This window comes from Crocodylus siamensis, chromosome 6, assembly GCF_052110815.1.
Source record: "Crocodylus siamensis isolate JL-2025a chromosome 6, ASM5211081v1, whole genome shotgun sequence".
Lineage (NCBI taxonomy): Eukaryota > Metazoa > Chordata > Crocodylia > Crocodylidae > Crocodylus > Crocodylus siamensis.
Window position 1 is genome coordinate 5,659,561 of NC_143400.1, and position 18,065 is coordinate 5,677,625.

Genomic DNA, 18,065 nt, shown 5'->3' on the forward strand with positions numbered 1-18,065 from the left:
TCCCCAGCCAACCCCTGCCCCTGAGGGTCTATGCCCCCCGGCTTGGCGCAGGACAGTTGAGGCGTGGAGTAGATACATCCATCAGTATATTTTACATGTACAAAAAGTTCCCCTCCACCCCAACTTCAGCTGATGGTGACAGGAGGGGATGGAGACATGGGTCTGGACCGGAGGAGCGGGGAACTGGATGGGCAGGTGGTGTAAACACTCATCCTCATGCCCAGCCTCCCCACCCCCCCACGTGGCCAACACTGCAGCCTTGGTCCCTTGTTACGTAGTGTTGGTGCTGGGGCTGGCCTGGTCCCTGGGGCTGCCCCCGCTCACCCGTAGTGTTTGTCCCGTGGGGCCAGGACTTGGGTCCAGCGGGCCCTCCTGGACCCCCCCAGCTGCACAATGCGCCTGGCCCACAGCCCCCCACTCACCCTCCCTGCAGCCGGCAGCCCGCGCCCAGGTGATGGGGCGGCTGGGGCTGCCCATGAGGTTCGTGGCGCAGGACAAGGGGGCTCCGTCTTCCCCCCCCAGCATCAAAGTGCAATTGTGGGCCGGGCCAGGGAGCACAGGGTCGTAGGGCGCCCAGCGCTGGTGCAGGTACTTGGCACGAGGCAGTTCAGGGGCTGCAAGGCACGTCCGGCGGCCGCAAGCAGGCCCCGGGTCAGAGCCCCCCTGGGCACGTCCCTGCAGAGTCCAGGAGCAGGTCTGTCTGTGGGGGGAGAGCATGGGTGAGGCAGGGCCAGTGCGGTGCCCAGCTCTGGGGAAACTGAGGCACAGCACATGCCTTGGGCCAGGACCTGGGCTCCCCATGCTGGGCACACAGGCATCCCAGGGGGGGCAGAAGCAGGGCCTGGGGCTTGGGTCCAGGTCCTTACCCTTTGCCCAGCCGGGAGCTAGAGGCGGATGCTCCTCACGGCTATGGGACAAACAGACACCATCGGCGGTGGCCCCGGGAGCAGCCATGGGGGGACCCAGGCCTGGGGCCTGGCTGTGGAGCCACGGGCTGTGCCCAGGTCCCCCCGAGTCTTCGTCCCGCTGCAGCAGGGACTGAGGCCTGGCAAACTCCAACTACACCCCGCCAACTCCCACCTGTGGCCCTGGGGGTGGGGGGAGAGCAGGCTTGGCACCCCCCCCCCCGGGGGCCCACCCCCCACATCCCAGCCCAGGCGCAGAGACCCTTCAGTCGCCGACCAGCAGTTACCGTCACGCGTCCGGCGGGAGGGGGCATGCAGGAGGCTCCATGCCAGGGCAGGGGGGCATGCAGGGCGAGGGGGGGGCATGCGGGCGGCGAGGCCGGTACCTGGGGGCCGGGGGCTAACAGTTAGACTCGTCGTGGTGGGCCGGGTCGCAGAAGAAGCGCGAGCCCCGCTTGGCGGTGCGGGCCGTGAAGGGGACGCTCTTCAGCGCTGGGGGCGGGGGGCAGAGACGCAGGTCAGGCACCTCGGGGTGGGGAGCCGAGGGAGCAGGGCGCTGGCTGGCGGTGCCTGGGGCCACGGGCGTGGGACCTTCCTGGGCAGCCCCCATCCCTGGGCCGGGCTGGACCCCGGGGTGGCGGGGGGGGCAGGACCTACCCGTGATGATGTCCTCGATGGCACCGTCCTTGCCCTCGTAGACGGGACGATGCTCCTTGGCCTGGCGCCGGCGCAGCTCCGCGATCAGCTCCTGCTGCTGCCACTTGTTGTGCTGCAGCCGGACAGAGCCGGGATCAGGATTGGGACCGGGACGAGACGCGCGTGTCCCCGCCACCCCCAGCACCGGGGCGGGGGGGCTGTCCCCCCCCATCCCTCCCACACCCTGGATGCCAGGAGCTGGCAGTGAGCAGGGGCCCCCCAACGCCCGGGACAGGACCCCCCCAACACCTTCTCGAGCTTCTTGGCCTCCTGCGCCAGCATCTTCTCCCGCATCACCTCCTCCTGCTTCTTCCGCAGCTCGTTCTCCTGCTCCGCATCCTGGTGGCACATGGCGGGGGGGATGGACCGGAGCTGACAGAGGCACAGACCTGGGCCCCGGCCCGGGACGACCGCGGGGAACGGGGGGCTGCAGGCCTCGCAGGGAGGGGCCGGGAGCTGAGCTCGTCGTGCGCTTCCCGTCGCAACAATGGCAGGAAGGGGCCGGCGCAGCGCCCAGCCCAGCGCTCGCGGCCCGCGGCCCCACTCACCTTGTAGGACCGGATGAAGCGCACGAAGATGGGGAAGAAGACGGACGGGGGCATCGTCTTGGGGCTCTCGCCGAAGTAGCGCACTACCATGTTATAGGCGTCCTGCGGACCAGTCCCAGGGTGAGGGCTAGCACGGGTGTGTGCAATCCAGCCCACCGGGCGCCCCTGCGAACGGAGACCCCCGCACCCCCGGTTCCCTGGGGCCCACCTCAGCCGTGCGGGAGTCGCGCTGCAGCTGCTCCAGCCGGCCCTCGCTGGCGCCGAGGAAGCCGCGCAGGACGGCGCTCTCGTGCAGGCTGCACTCGCGCCGGATCAGCTCCATGCCGCGGCCCAGCTCCTTCACGTCCAGCAGCACGTTCTCCAGGGACACTGCGGGGAGCGGGGGCGCGTGCGTCAGTGCCCCAGCCTCTCCCCAGGGCAGGCTGCTCCCCGTCCCTGCCAGGAAAAGGGCACGCAGGGAAACCTCGGGGCAGGCCAGGGGCAGGGGCAGGGGCAGGCGGGGCGCGGCGGGCGCACCTGCGGCCGCCTTCTCCACGAAGTGCAGCTCCTGCCAGAAGGTGGCCAGGTCGGGGTACTTCTCCCTCACGGTCAGTGCGATGAAGTGCAGCAGCGTCATCTTCCGGTCCGTTGACTTAGTGTCCAGCAGCTGAGGTGGGCAAGAGAAGGGGGGTGGCGCATGGGTCCACGTGCATGGCCGCCGGCCCCAGCACACCTGGCTGCAGGATGCCGGCCTACAAGATGCACCTGGACCCACCCAGGTGTGGAGGTGCACGCCCGTGTGCATGGGCCACAATCATGCAAGGGCCCTGCCACGTGTGAGGGGGGCAGAAGCTGCTCACCAGGTCCAGGCTCTGCAGCTTGAAGCCATAGACGGCGCCGCGCTTGCTGCTGTTCATGTAGTTCCCCAGCGCCAGGATGATCTGCAAGGCAAGCGCAGGTCAGGGGAGGCAGAGGGGTCCTGCCCCCCCCCGCCTCCCCCGGCTCACAGGAGACGGGGTCTGGCCCCACTTCAAACATCCCACCCCATCGGGCATGGAGAGGCCATGCCTCCAGGTGCCCAGTGCCCGACCTCCTCAAAGTCTCTCATCTCCAGCCTCAGTTTCCCCTGCTGCAGCTTGAGCCCGTTGTTCCCAGTCCCCTCCCATGTGGCCATGGAGAAAGGCTTGTCTCCATCCTCCCTGTCACAGCTCTGCTGGCTGCTACCCAGCCGGTGGCCCCCCCGCCCCCCCGGGGCCTTCCCTGCAGCCCAGCTTGCACGGCAGGGGGGCGCAATGGCTGTGTCCCAAGCACGGGGCCCAACACCCCACCTCCAGCATCTGCTTCAGCTTCTGCGAGGACTTCACCGAGGCAGAGGCGGCGATGATGGCGTTGAGTTGCTGGAGGGGCAGAGCAGAGGTCATCAGCATCGCTTTAGCCGGAGCCCGCTGGCGACCCACAGCCCCCCCCCCCCCCCCCCCCCCCCCCCCCGGGGGAGGCAGACGGGGCCAGCTCCAGAGCACCTGGCCGGCCCCGCTCCAGCCGCCCGCCAGGAGCCCAGCGAGGAGGACGGGCTCCAAGTCATTCCCCCGCACAGCCCTGCGAGTGACAGGGGGAGAGGGGGAGCCTGGCCTGCGCTCTCCACTCCGGGCACAGGCAGGGATGCACCGGGGAGCAGGGTGGGTCCTGGGGTGCCTGGGGCAGGGCCTGGGGTTCTGGGGGCAGGTTTGGGGTGTTCATGGTACGATGGAAGCTGGAGTCGGGTATAGGGGTGCCCAGGGCAGGAACTGGGGCAGGCATGGGGGTGCCCGTGGTAGAGGGGAGCTGGGGCACTGGGGGCAGGTAGGGGGGGTGCGTGTGGAAGGACAGGAACTGGGGCCAGGCGTGGGCGTGCCCGGGGCAGGAGCTGGGGGCACTGGGGACACGCACCGGTGTGAGCATCTGGAGGCTGTCGGTGAAATTGCCCAGGAAGGCCATGGCGGCCATGCGCTGGGGCAGCCGCTCCACCTTGCTGAAGTGCAGCATGAAGCGGTCCTCATCCGCCAGCTCGTCCAGCGCCTTGCGCTCCCGCTCGTACTGCCGCAGCAGCTTGGCCTCTGCCTCGGTGGGCAGGAAGCGCAGCAGGCACTCCACCAGGTCCACCGGCAGCGCCTGCAGGTCGAACCTGCGCCCCGACGGCGTCACCGGGCGCTGCTCGCGCGCCCCCAGCCCCCCCCCCCCCCCCCCGGGGCCCCGTGCTCTGCCGAGGGGGCCGCCAAGGGTCCCCTGGGAGCTGGCTGCCCCCCAGCCCTGCCCCACGCGTACGTGAGGATGGCTCGGCAGATCTCCTCGGCGCTGCGCCCCGCCTTGCGCAGGGTGATGGCCAGGTTCTTGGCCCGGTTGGCCTCCAGCAAGGTCACCTTGGCGGCTGCCCGGTGCGCGGCCTTGCCCTTGGCGCAGAGCACGTCCAGCGCGGGGCCCTGCGCCTTCGTCTTGAAGAGCTCCTCAAACCGCTCCAGGTCCAGGTCCTGCGTTTGGGGGGAAGGAGCGGGGGTCACTCCCAGCCGGGACGGGCTGGCGCGGCCGGGACCCCCCCGTCTCACCTCCAGGACGCGTTCGTCGTCCAGCTCGCTGAAGACGGTGCCGCTGATCTGGTTGGGCTTCAGCGCCGTCCAGTTGAAAACGGGCAGCCGGAACTTGGTCTTGATCGGCTTCTTGATCCGGATGGCTGCCGGGGGGGTACGGCACCGGCGTCAGCCCCGGGGCAGCCCCCCACCTCCGCCTTCCTCCCCGCCCGTGCAGCGCCCGGACCCCCGCCACCTCTCCACCCAGACCCTGGGGAGACCTGCCCGCCCCTGGCGTGCCGGACCGTGGGGGTGGTCTCCGTACCGGACAACCCGACGGTGAGGGCGATGGAGGGCAAGGCGCCAGGCAGCGGTGGGGCCGGCGGGCACTTTCCTGCAGAGCAGAGACGAGAAATGAGGACCCGTGGCTCGGGGGGGGCTTCTCTGGGCAGGGGGGTCAGGGCTTACCTGGCAGTGGGGGGGCGGGCGGGGGCAGGGGGGGCGGTGGGGGAGGGGGCGGGGGCGCAGCCTCCACGGGAGGCAGGGCCGGGGGGCCGAGGTCGTCCTCGAAGGCGTCGGGCTCCCCGTCGGGGGGCGGAGGCGGGAGAGGGCCCCCCCCCAGCTCGCCCGGTAGCGGGGTCCCAGCACCGCTGCGCTGGCGCCCCAGGGCTTCGTCCTTCTCCTTCACCATGCGGCGCAGCGTGCGCACCTGCCGGCTCGTGCTCTCGTACGTCTCCTGCGGGCGGGCGCGGCGTCAGGCGCGGGTCACCGAGCCGCTCGCAGCCTGCGGGCCGTGCCGAGACCCCCGCCCTCCAGGTGCCCCCAGGGCCCCGACCTTGGCCATCTCCAGCTCCTTCTCCCGCTGCAGCAGCTGCTTCTCCAGCTCCGCCACCCGCATCATGTTCTCGTTCTCCAGGTCCAGCAGCTTCTCCGTCACCTGCGGGGGGGCGCCGGCCCGACCGTGAGCCCCGAGCCCAGCCCAGCCTCCCCGTGGGGACGGAGAGCCGAGGCCCCAGCAAGGAGCCCCCGGGGGGGTCCTGCTGGCCCCGGGCCGGGCAGCAAGAGCAAGCCTGCGGGGGCGGAGGGGACACGCACGTGGGACAGATGCTCCTCCAGCTCCTCCACCTTCTCCAGCGCCACGTTCTTGGTCTCGGCATCCTCCAGCAGCCCCCCCACATCGAAGACGTTGTCCAGGTAGGCCTGGATCTGCACCAGCAGCTTCTCGCTCTCCGTGTGCCGTGATTTCTACCGAGAGCAGAAGGAAACTGAGGCAAGGCCCCAACCCCGGGGAGTCCCTCCTGGGCATCGCCTGCCAGGCCCCCGGCCCCCCGCACAGACCTGCAGGAAGTCCTCGAGGCCCAGCTTGGTGAACTCGTACTGCAGGTGCACGCGGAAGTTCATGTCCTCCACCGAGTGCACCACGATGTTGATGAACTGCATGCAGGCCACCTGCGGGCATGGGGCGGGGGGCAGTGTGGGCACAGGCCCCTCCAGTGTGCATGCCCTGGGGTGGGGGGTCAGGAGGGCAGGATCCCATCATGCATGCCTTGGGGGGTCGGAAAGGGCAAGATGCCACGGTGCACACCCCAAGGGGGTCGAAGAGGGCAGAACGTGCCCCGGGGGGACTGGAGATGGTGGGACCAGGCCGTGCACATCCGGGGGGCAACAGAGAGGGCAGGACCCTGCTGTGCAAACCCCAGGAGAATCGTAGAGGCCAGGATGCTCCGGTGCACACCCTGAGGGGGTCGGAGAGGGCAGGACCCTGCCGTGCACGTGCCACATGCCGAGGGGTTCAGAGAGGGCAGGACCTGGGCTATGCAAAGCTGGGGGAGCAGGTCGAACAGGGCAGGACGCGGGCATGCACGCCCCGGGTGGCTGGCGAGGGCAGGATGCTGGGGTGCACGCCCCGGGGGGCTGGCGAGGGCAGGACGCGGGCATGCACGCCCCGGGGGGCTGGCGAGGGCAGGACCCGGCCATGCACGCCCCGGGGGGCTGGCGAGGGCAGGATGCTGGGGTGCACACCCCGGGGGGCTGGCGAGGGCAGGACGCGGCCATGCATGCCCCGGGGGGCTGGCGAGGGCAGGACGCGGGCATGCACGCCCCGGGGGGCTGGCGAGGGCAGGACGCAGGCTTGCACGCCCCGGGGGGCTGGCGAGGGCAGGATGCTGGGGTGCACGCCCCGGGGGGCTGGTGAGGGCAGGACGCGGCCATGCACGCCCCGGGTGGCTGGCGAGGGCAGGATGCTGGGGTGCACGCCCCGGGGGGCTGGCGAGGGCAGGACCCGGCCATGCACGCCCCGGCTGGCGAGGGCAGGACGCGGGCATGCACGCCCCGGGGGGCTGGCGAGGGCAGGATGCGGGCATGCACGCCCCGGGGGGCTGGCGAGGGCAGGATGCTGGGGTGCACGCCCTGGGGGTCATGGCAGGGCCGGGCCCTCACCATGAAGTCGATGCTGCTGTCCTCCTGGCGGAAGTACTCCATCAGCTTCTCAAACCGGTGCTTTTCCTTGCAGACCTGCGGCGCAGCCCACGTGGGGTTACTGCCGTCGGGTCGGTGCCGCCGGCGGGGACAGCCTCGTGTGAGCCCGTCTCACCGGCGCGTGAGCCCGCACGGGGGTGTTGGGGGGGAGGGTCTCACCTCCTTGAAGTTGTCGAAGGCGGCGAGGATGATCTCGTGCCCCCCCCGCACCAGGCACACGGCTGCCAGCAGCTCCAGCACCAGCGCCTTGGTCCTGGGGGCGAGGGCACCCTCAGTGCTGGAAGCGGCACGGGGAGGGGGTGGCTGGCTCCGAGCCCCCCGCCCCTGCCGCCCAGGCCGGGGCGGATGGAGGGACGCAGCCTCACCTGGGGTTCTTGTTGTTGAGGCTGAGGGCGATCTCGTTCACGGCGTGCGGGTGAGACATCACCAGGTTGAAGCCGTACTGCGGGGCAGGAACGGGGCATTGGCCCCAGCGTCAGCCGGGGACGGCCCCCCAGGGAGGCTCCGGACAGGGGCCGGGGTCTGCCCCGCGCTGCAGGGCCACCCCCGGGGCACCCCAGCCCCTTCCCGGCCTCAGCCCACCTGGTAGTTCATGATGGCGCGGAGGCACATGATGCAGACGTGCACGTCGTCCTTCTGGCTCACCAGGCGTGAGTTCTTCAGGGCCTTGCGGCTGGGCAGGGTGCTGTAGCTGCGGGACACGGCGCCCGGTGAGCGGCCGGAAACCGCCGAGGCACACCCGCCCCACCTCCTCCTGCCGGGAGGGACCTGGAGCACGGGCCGGGGGAGCAGGAGATGCCCCCCAGGAGCTGCGGCGACAGACGTGCGAGGGAGCAGAGAGCGCAGAGCGGGGCTGGGGGCATGCGGCCGGCGGGTACTTACCCGGGCAGAGGAGAGAGAGAGAGAGAGCACAGGCCCGAGGGGAGGCAGAGCAAGAGAGACGGGCCCTGCAAGCAGAGAGATGGGGGCATTACCCCTGTGGTGGGGGCAGAGCCAGCCCCCCCCCGGGCAGCAGAGCAGAGCGGGGGTGTGCGTGCAGGGCACAGCGAGGGCAGAGGACGCATGCCGGGGGAGCAGGGCAGAAACGCCCTGCGGGGCCGGCATGTGTTGTACCGAAGGGTGCAGCAGGCACAGCCGGGCACGGACGACACAGCTGGGCATGCACCATACCGTGGGGCAGCCGGACACGTGCCGCGGGGGCAGCAGGCGCAGCCGGGCACGTACCGCAGGGCGGACTGGCGGGCCGAGCGCGCGAGGCTGTTGGCGAAGGGCGCGGACGGGTGCTGCAGGTCCTCGATGGACCTGCTCCAGGACTTCAGCTTCTCCAGCGCTCCGTCCTCGCCGCTGTCCAGCCCCTCAAAGTCCAACCTGGGGGGAGAGCGGGCACGCACACGCACGCACACCCAGCACAGGCACACGCGCACGCACACAGGGAGGCGTCACGGCGAAGCAGCCCCAGGGCGCCCTGGGAGCAGCCGGGCTGCCGAAGCAGAGGCAGGCGGGCGGCGCGCGGGAAGCTCGCGGCGCGGCAGGCGGGCGGGCGGGCCCGGGGCAGGGCTTGGGCATGGGCGAGACCCCGGCGTCCTCTCCGGTGCACACACCCCCGCTCGGGTGCCTGGGTGCGTTGCCCATCCCTTCCGCCCGGGCCCGGCCACTGAGCGGTCACGGCCAGCGAGGCGCTGGTGGCCCCGTGCTGGCCCGTCGGCCCCTGTTCCCCACCCCCCTAGCAAGGGGAGGCAGGTGGCGATGCAGGGGTGGGGGCAGAGGCTCCCTCAGCCCTCGTGCCCAGCTCCCAACGACTCATCGCACGGGACTTTGCACGTGGGTCCACAACCAACGTGACCGTGGCCTTGTGCACGGCCGAGATGGCCTCCCTGCCCCAGGGCCCTGGACATGGGGCCAGGCCGCGGCCCGCACTTACATGACGGTGCACTGGGCGAAGGAGAGGTAATCCACCAGCACGTCCAGGCCCTTGTTCTCGTCGTTCAGGAACTCCCGCACCCACCTGAGGGCAGACCCGGCCTGAGCTCGCCCCTGGGCAGCGGGGTGCCGCTCGGGGCTGGCCCCGGGGACTGCGCGGCCCGGCTCAGGCTGACGCAGCCTGAGGCTTTGGAGGCGCAGCCGAGGGCTCCTGGGGTAGCTTGTGGCATGCCGCGGGGCTGCCCCGATTTGCACCCGCTGCCCCTCCCGCCGCCATCCCTGGCCACTGGGGCGGATTGGGACCATTGGGGCGGAGTCAGCCTCAGCCCCTGCTGCACATGTGGCTGCAGATCGGCATCCCACCCCTGCCCAGCCCTTATCTGCAGGCTGCAGAGGAGCGCGCTGCCCCCCCACGCCCAGCTCCTGGGTGACTGGGATGGGGGACGCGCTGATGTGTGCAAGGGCCTTGTGCAGAGAGCAGCTGTGCGCACCCATGAGCTTGGCGTGTGCCATTTGGCATGTGCACGCTCAGGGCGCAGGAGTACCCTTTCCTGCATGTTTACACGTGTGCACATGGTCTTTGGTGTGGGGGACCCTGCACGCGTGCGTCCCACCCTCCTGCTCGCAGGCAGGCCTGTGCATGCATACTCCTCCACCGGGACGCCGCGCATCCACTGCCGATGGACACGCGCACACGCCTGGGGGGGTGCGAGTGCGTGTTCCCACGTGTCCCGCGGCCCAACGCGTGTACACACGTGCCCTCAGGCGCGCACACGTGTTCTGCGGTCAGCGCCGGGAACGCATGTGTGCATGCGTGTTGCCGCCAGGCGTGTGGGCCCGGGGCGGGGGGGGCGATGCAGTGAGTCAGCCCCGCGCAGCTGCCGGGGAGCGGGGCTGCGGGGGGAGGGGGCGGCCAGACCGCCCATTTCCTGTCTGTCTGTTCTCCAGCGCTCGCCCCCAGCTCGCTTCCTGTCTGAGCCACGCTGCTATTTTAGGGCCTCCGCGCAGGGAGCGGAGGTGAGAGGGCACCGGGGCCCAGGCAGCCAAATCCTGTCACGGCCGCAGGCCAGCGCACGTGTGCACGTGCAAACACGCGTGTGCAACCACAGGCACAAGTGCCCGAGCTTCACTCACTCACTCACACCCCCGCCAGCCCGGTGACCTCCCTTCAGCGCCCGCGGGACGCGGGCACACCTGCGGCCCCGACGCCCGCCTGGCCACGGCTCCGGAGGACAGGGCCACGGTCCCCGGGCAGGCGCCTGCTCGCCTCCGTGCCAAGAGCCCCCGCCCAAGCCACCCCGAGCGCACGCAGCGGAGGGACGCGGGGGCAGGCGCGGCTCCCCTGCACCGTGCCCCATCCCGGCATCCGCTGCAAGGAGGCCTGGCCGCCCCGAGTCCGCGGCGCTGCCAGGGACAGGAACAGCGCCGGTTCCTGTGCGCGCCGGCGCTTCCCCTGCAGCTGCAGCGCGGCCCGGGCAGGTGGAGCCGGGCCACGGGGCCGTGGGAACCGCGCACCACCGGGCCGCCCGGTACTCCCCGCGGCGGGGCCTGCCCGGGGGTGCCGGCGCCAGCAGCACCGCACGGCCTGCCCCGTGTCCCGCCCGGGCTTCCCGCCTTCCCCTGCCCTGCCCAGCCGCTCCCCCGGGGCCGCGGCCCGAACTGCCTGGGGTGGGCAGCGCCGGGCTCCTGCCGAGGCCTCTTCTGCACAGGGCGTCACCACCGCAGCCCTGCCCACGTGCGCGGGGCCTGGCACGGGGCATGCGGCGCTCACCCGATGTGGTTGGTCCTCAGGCTGATCTCCAGCTCCCGCAGCACCTTGGTCGACTCCTGCACCCTCCGCCGAAACTTCTGCAAGCAGGAGCCCCCGTGAGCACTGCCCCGCGGCCCCGGACCCTCGGGCTCTGAGACGCTGGCGCCAGCCCTGGGGTGCCAGGCGAGGCTGGATGCTGCCCTGGGTTTGGATGCGGAGATAGGTGCCCCCCGCCCCTACCCCGCTCACCTTGCGGGTGACTCCGGGGTCCAGGAAGCTCTGCAGCTTCTGGATGTAGGTGTGCGGCGGGTTCTTCACCTGGAACCTCTCCTGGAGCAGGGGGCGCGGAGCTGAGCGGCGGGGATGGAGACCCCCTCTCCCGGGACCACCGACAGCCCAGCTGCTCCCAGCCGGTCCCGTCTCCTGCCGCAGTCCCTGTCCCCACTGCCGCCCCCCCCCCCATCTTCCCTGGACCCAGTGCGCTGCCCCCGCCGGCTCCTCCTGTCCCCCCACCCTGTCCTTGCCTCGTACCTGGTCGCAGATGAGGTCCCATTTCTTCTCGTTGTCATACTGCCGCAGGAGCCGTGCCTTGTCCGGGGGCAGGTTCATGGAGCTCTGGGGGCAGAAACACGGGTTGGGGGGGCCGGGACCAGCCAGGCGCCTACCCTGGCCAGCGCAACACCCGATGGCCCCAGGGCCAGTCTGACCTGATCCTGGGCCTGGCAACGGTGCCCTGCCGCGAAGCCAAGCCCCCCGAGCCTGCGGCTGTGCGCTGGGCCGACCAGCGCGGGTCGCCGAATCAGACAGCGAGGGTGGGAAGGGAGCTCAGGGGTCGCATCCAGGCCAGACCCTGCTCCGAGCAGGACCGGCCCCAGCCCCAGCCCCAGCTACATCATCCCAGCCAGGCCTGTGTTGAGCCGGGTCTTCAAAACCTCCAAGGATGGAGATGCCACCATCCCCTTCTAGTGCTTCACCACCCTCCTAGTGAGAAAGTGTTTCCTAATATCCAACCTCAACTTCCCCCGCTGCAACTCGAGCCCGTTGCTCCTTCTGTCATCTGCCCCCACTGAGGCCAGTCCAGCTCCGCTTTCAAACCCCGCTTCGGGGAGTTGAAGGCTGCTATCAAATCCCCGCTCAGTCTTCTCTTCTCCCAGCTCCCTCAGCCTCTCCTCACAGGTCCTGTCCCCCAGCCCCCAAAACACGTTCATCGCCCTCCGCTGGACTCTCTCCAGCGCGTCCCATCCTCTCGGTAGCGGGCCCACAGCTGGACACGGGACCGCAGCCGTGGCCTCCCCGGCGCGGATCAGGGGAAGCGTCGCTCCCTCGCTGCAGCGGCAGCGCTCCCGCCGGCGCAGCCCGGGTCCCGCTCGCCTTCCTCCCGGCACGGCCACGCGCCCGGGCCCTTGTCCCGCCACCCCCGGCCCCTTTTCCGCAGAGCTGCTGCCCAGCCCGTCGGCGCGCGCGGGCTCGTCTCCCAAGTGCAAGCCTTTGCACTCGTGCTGCTCGAACAGGTCGCTCCTGCTGCGCCATGCCGAGCCGTGGCCCAGGCCCTAGCGCTCCGCGGCCCCTCCTGGCGCTCGCCCCACGCGGGGCCCGGGCACGGCCAGAGGCGGCCCGGCTATGGGCACACGGAGGCACAGCGGGGCGCAGCCGGCATCAGCCGCTCGGCCGCCCCTGCCCGTCACTGCAGTTAATCGCACCGTTGACGGCCCCGGCGGACAGGGCGGGCGGAGGCTGCGGGGGCAGGAGCGCGCCCACGGGCAGCTACAGCCGTGGCGGGGCAGGGGAGCGGGGCCGGCGAGCGATCTCGGGTTACGCGGCAAGACATGACGTCACCCCGATGTGGCGGGACGGGGCAGGCTCGGCCGCCCCGAGCTCCGCGCCCCAGCCCTCGGCCCCCGGGATGCACCGAGCAGCAGGCACCCAGAGCGCCCACGCGGCACGGCCACGCGAGATCCCGGCCGCGGCCAGCGCGCAACGTCCTGCGGGTGAGGCCGGGGGGGGCCCAGGGCACCCCGCTCTGGCCCGCCCGGGCCACGGGGAGCCCACGCAGCCCTGGGCGCACCCCCGAGCCGTTTGGTGGCAGCCCAGCAGGGCTCCTCCTTCACCGGCCCGGCCGTCGGGGCAAAGCCACCCCACGGATGCATGCCCTCGAGGCCTGGCCCCGAGCTCTGCCCGCCGCCTGGAGGGGCTCGGCCCCCCCTGCGCGCGCTGCGGAGCGCGTCTGAGCGCACATCCTTCCTGCGGCTGCCGCAGCGCGACAATCTGGCTCTCTCGGACCCGGCGCTTCCGCGCGGCGCTAACCGCAGCCCTGGCACCGGCGCCGGCACGGCCCGGCTCCCGCCTGCTCCCGCAGCGCTCGGCGCCCGGTGGGGCGGCTGGGCCCAGGCTCCGGCATTGCCTCTGGCCCCGGCCAGCCCGCGGCTGCTCCGGGGGCCGGGGGGACGCAGCGCCTGGGTGCCCCCGTCCCGCCCGGCGTCACCCCCCGTGCACGGAAAGCCACTGGCGCAAGCTCCTTCCTCCGCAGCCGCGGGGGCCGGGGGGGAGGGGAAGGGCTGGGGGCACCGCGCCCGGGGCTGGAGCTGGGGGGAGGCACCAGGCAAACAAAGGCAGAACAATGCCCGCGTGCCGTGGCCGGCCCAGCGGAGCCGGCCCGTTAGTGCAGACAGAAACCGCTTTGTGCAGAAATATGTGCCCGAGAGGTGAAAAAGAAACTTTAAAAACATCAGCTGACGTCCCCGGCCCCCTGTGCCCGGCCTGGCGGGGATGGAGCTGGGGGGCGCTGGGCCCTGGGGAGGAGGGGAGGTGCTATTTTTAGTCGAGAGCCGAAAGGGTGATTTCCCGGCCCCTGGACCCGCGCCCGCAGGGCTGGCGGAGCCCACGGGAGCTTCCTCCAGCCGGGGAGATCCCGGATCCCCGGGGCTCGCTCCGGCCAGCCGCTGCGACCTCAGAGGTGCCCGGGGGGGCTCCGGGCACAGGAGTGACCAGGAAGCGCTGCCCTGGCTGGCCTCTGTCCCGAAGCAGGACCCGGGCACGCGGGGGCTGGCAGGCGGCCCCGCTGCTCCCGAGTCCCCGTCCCCGCAGCTGCTCTCGGCCACGGGGGCCATTTCCGGCCCGAGCCAGCTCAGGGCCCGCCGCGTCACACGGGGTCTGGCTCCACGTGGGGTTCAGGGGCTAACGTCACCCCCTCGTGCACACAGACGCACATGCAGGCAGATGGACCCTTGCACGCCTGGATGCACAGGCACACACCTACAGGTGTGCACACGCCTGCGCAGGGCACTTCAGGAGCACGGACCTGACGCCGGCGGACATGCCCAGCAGGTGCTGACTTAGCTCCGGACTTAGAGCAAAGCTTGGCGGCGCCACCCACCCACCCACAGCCGCGGCGGGTCCACGCTGCGGCCGCCCACACGGCACAGTCCTTCCCCCCTTGCACAGGGCGCGAGAGCACCCCCTCGATGCCCTGCCCCAGCCACTACCCCGCTGCCCCCCCCCCCCCGCCTGAAGAGTGGGGAAGCTCAGGCGGGTGCGGCTCGGGGGGCGGCCCGCGTCCCGGGTCTCTTCCAGAGCCGGGGAGGGAACCTGGGAGTCCCGGCGCGGGACCGCAGCCCCTTCGGTCGGGCACGTCCCCATCACGCCGGGGCCGGGCGCTGCTGCGAGCCCAGGGCAGAGGCAGAAGCCGTGGCCCTGGGAGGCCTCCTGACCCGGGGCCCTGCCCGACCAGCCCTAGCGCCAGGGCCAGGATTTTATTTTTGTAACGAGCCCGACCACAAATTACAGCGTTGGGCGCTGGGCGAACCTGCCGCGCAAGAGGCCAGGGCGAGGCAGCGCTGCCTGCCAGACCTCCGCTGGGACGGGGCCGGGACCTCCGTCCTGCCCTCCGAGGTGCCTCGGGGCCGCTGACACCCTAGAGGAGCCCAGGGCACAGCCCTCGGGCACCCCGCAAATCCCCCGCAGCAAGAGCCCGGCCGCCCCGGGCCGGAGCCGTGGCCAAGCGTCCTGCAGCCGGGCGCTTCCTGCCTTTGTGGCCCGGCAGCCCGGTGCGAGCGCACTTCCTCGGCCCCCACCCGCATCCCGGAGGCCTTTTCTTTAAGGACCGGTTATTGTTAGCAGCCCTTTGAAGGCAGGAGAGCGGCCTGGGCGGAGACGCCGGGCGGGCCCGACTTTGCACTGGCTGGCTTGGCAGGTGCTGGGTCCCTGCAGGATCAGGGCTGCGGCCGTGGCACCAGGCCCACGCAAGCAGTCGCTCCACGGCATGGCCCTGGGGGTCTGGGCTAGCAAGGGGTCAACGTGGCCCGAAAGGCCCCAGCAAAGCTCCTCTGAAACCTCCCGCAGGCACGTCCGCAGGATGGGGTCTCCCTCCCCTGTGGGCACTGAGGACGTGGCGGGGCCCAGCCCCCCGCACCAGGTCCCGGGGGAAGGCCTGGGGAGGGCAGCCCCATGCCGCCCAAGCAGTGCCACGGGCACGTCTCCCTTTCGTGGAAGGTCCTAGGCTGGTTTGGCAGCTGCCCTGAAGGACGGTGCGGGGTGCCGGCTCGTGGCCCCCCAGCCGAGACGCCCAGCACGCCGAGCTTCTCGCTCTGGGCCTCAGGGCTGGGGGCTCCCTGCAGGGCGGCTGACTGCCCCCAGGCAGGACTGCGGGCCCACAGCTGCCCCTGCAAGGTCAAGGGCTCGCCCTGCTGCCCCCAGGCTGGAGGTGCCACGTGCCCCATCCAGCAGGTGCGGGGGCCGGAGGGGCGCGCGGGGAGGCAGCCGGTCCGAGTCCCAGCGCTCGGAAAGCCGCAGCCCCGCGGCAGAGATGGTCGTGCGGACAGGACCCGAGTTGGCCCGGGTGGGAAGCGAAAGCGCAGGAGGCCCTGGGGAAAGGGGACACCGATAACAAGCAGAGGCTGGGTCTGCAGCAGGTTGATAAGGGAAGCCGAAGAACACAAGGAGACGCCTCTCGCCCGAGGCTCGAATGCCCGGGGGGGCTTTTCGGTACGCGGGGGCCGAGGGAAACCCCAGAGCGCCGCCGTCAGTCCACGGGGGATTCCTGCCTGGCCTGGCGCCAGCAGCCGCAGCCCACGTACCACAGGGGCCTTCCCCACGGCAGCTCGGCCGAGGCCGGAGCAGCCCATCCTGCAGCGCCGAGCGCCTGCCCGCCGCCAGGGACCTGCCAGCGCCAGATGCCGCAGGGTGACGGTGCAGAGCGGAGCCGGCACGAGGGCCCGGACAGGGCCAGGCGCTGGGGCGGGGGCTCGAGGCCGCCGTGCGCGAGCAGAGCCCCCCAGGTCCCGTCCGTCTGCCCCGTGCGAGCCGGGCTCGGAGCTCAGGCCTGGGGGGCGCCCCACCCCGCACAGGCCGCAGACGCTGCGGGGCCAAGCCAAGCTGAGCAGATGCAAAGCACCTTATAAATAGGCGGGGGCTTCCTGCCCACGGGCTGCGGCGCTCAGGTGCGGGGAACCCGAGGCACCGACCCCCGCGGCACTGGTGCCAGGAGCATGACCCCGACGTCCCTGCTCCAGGCATTAGGCCGTGCTCCCCCGACGGAGCTGGGGACACTGCGCTTCCCAGCCACCGGCGCCACGTCCCTACCCCGCACCCTGGCCAGGGCTGCTACCGCCCGGGGCTCCCCCGGGACAGGGTGGGAGACACCGGGCCCGGGCACCTCCCTGCTGCTCCTGCTCCCGCCTGGCCAGGAGTCAGCGGGGTCGGGGCAGAGGCTGCTCTGTCATTTCCTCCGACGTCAGCTTCCGCTCCCGGGCGCTGGGAAGACCCAGGGTCTCGCTGCCAAAACGCCGTCCCCCCCCGGGCCCTCGCCCAGCGCCGGGACCCGCAGGCCCAGCGGGGGGGGGGGGGCAGGCCTGAGCTCTCGTGCCCGGGGTGCACCGGGGGCACGTGCCCAACACCCGCCTGCGCCTCCGTGGCACGGGAGCCGGGAATGGCTGGGAAGTGCAGGCCGGACGTCCTGGCTGCGGGGCCGGAGGCTGCAGACAAAGCCGGGCACAGCTGGGCCCCGCGGGGGCCGCTCGGGGGAGAGGAGGGGCAGCGGGGCCAGAGCCAGGCCCTGCCTCTTCACTGGGGGCTCATTGCACTGCCGAGAGCTACGGGCCCGATCCTCAGCCGCAGGGATGCTGCCTGATCGTCCCTGCCACTGCACTCGCTGTCCCCACGCGACAGTCACTCCTCACACCGCCCACCCGCTGGGCCCACGAAAACACGGGCGCCCGGAGCGCCGGCTGAGCAAGGAGTATGCCCAAGGCCGCGCAGTGAGCGGTGTCAGAGGCCCCCGAGTGCCCCCGGGGTCTCAGGTGGGCGCGCGGGCGCACCCAGGACGTGGGGCTGGACGCGGGCCAGCCCCAGAGACACACGCCAACGCAGGGGGCCGGCTGGGACGCGCGGGGCTCGCACACGCAGCCCCAGCTTCCTGCCGCCCCGACAGCGCCGGGCGAGCGGAACGGGTGACAGGCGGTTTCCACCGCCAGAAAACCCCCGGCAAAACCCCCGGCGCAGGCGGGGACCGGGGGCCGGCGCGGCGGTGCCGGCGGCGGTGCCCGGGGGGGGCCAACCCCAGGCCTGGGGCCGCCGCTCCGTCCCGTCCTGGTCTCCCCCAAGCCGGCCCGAGGGTCCCGCCGAGCCCGGGACCTCCCTGGCGGGCGGCTGCCAGCGCGGGGGCGGGGCAGCAAGCGGCCCGAGCGGCGTCCGGCCCCGGCCCCGGCGGCGCCGTCGGGGGGACGCGGACGCCCCCGGGCTCGCCCCGCTCCCCGCGGCCCGGCTCTCACCAGCACCAGGGCGAAGCGCTCCTCCAGCTCGCCCGGCTCCGGCATCGGCGTCTTGCCCGGGGGCAGCATCCCGGGCCCGCCCGGCGGGCACCCGGCGCCGGGGCTCCGGGGCAGCGACTCCCCGTCCGCGCTCTCCACGTTCCCCATCCCCGGCCCAGCACCGGGGGCGGCGGGGAGCCTGCGCCCGACCCCGCGCCCGAGCCCTTCGCGTCCGGCCCCGCCGAGGCTGCCGGCCCCGCCCCCGGCTCCGCCCCGCCCCGCCCCGCCCTCGGCCCGGAGCGGGAGCGCCCCCCGCCCAGATGTGTCCCGTGCAGCCCCCCGCCCCGCCCAGATGCGTCCCGTGCAGCCCCCCCCCGCCCCGCCCAGATGTGTCCCGCGCAGCCCCCGCAACGAGCCCAGATGTGCCCGGCGCCGTTTGCAAACCCTCCCCACCCAGCTGTGCCCTGTGCCCAGCCCAGATGTGTCCCGCGCAGCGCAGCCGCTGT

The 18,065-nt window shown here is 72.3% G+C and overlaps 1 protein-coding gene across 4 annotated transcripts; it reads right to left on the reverse strand.

The window, feature by feature from the left end:
• Window positions 1-68: 68 nt before the first annotated feature.
• Window positions 69-17,825, reverse strand: FMNL3 (formin like 3). 4 transcript variants are annotated; one of them, XR_016443138.1, is made up of 28 exons: window positions 17,581-17,824; window positions 11,348-11,431; window positions 11,066-11,146; window positions 10,838-10,914; window positions 9,068-9,151; window positions 8,371-8,514; window positions 7,729-7,837; window positions 7,512-7,588; window positions 7,306-7,399; window positions 7,108-7,182; window positions 6,007-6,117; window positions 5,764-5,913; window positions 5,504-5,605; window positions 5,137-5,404; window positions 4,994-5,062; window positions 4,708-4,832; window positions 4,430-4,632; window positions 4,055-4,289; window positions 3,457-3,525; window positions 2,989-3,069; window positions 2,666-2,795; window positions 2,358-2,518; window positions 2,150-2,251; window positions 1,851-1,940; window positions 1,563-1,674; window positions 1,292-1,397; window positions 867-907; window positions 69-700 (listed from the first exon to the last, which is right to left on the reverse strand). XR_016443138.1 is itself a non-coding variant. In XM_090053416.1 (27 exons), exons 1-26 carry the CDS (start codon window positions 17,725-17,727, stop codon window positions 1,306-1,308), a joined length of 3,072 nt encoding a protein of 1,023 aa, XP_089909542.1. In that variant the 5' UTR covers window positions 17,728-17,825; the 3' UTR covers window positions 69-700; window positions 1,292-1,305. The 4 variants fall into 4 exon arrangements, 1 of the variants encoding a protein (XP_089909542.1); XR_016443141.1 differs by lacking the exon at window positions 17,581-17,824 and adding an exon at window positions 11,828-11,967; XR_016443139.1 differs by lacking the exon at window positions 8,371-8,514.
• Window positions 17,826-18,065: the final 240 nt, after the last annotated feature.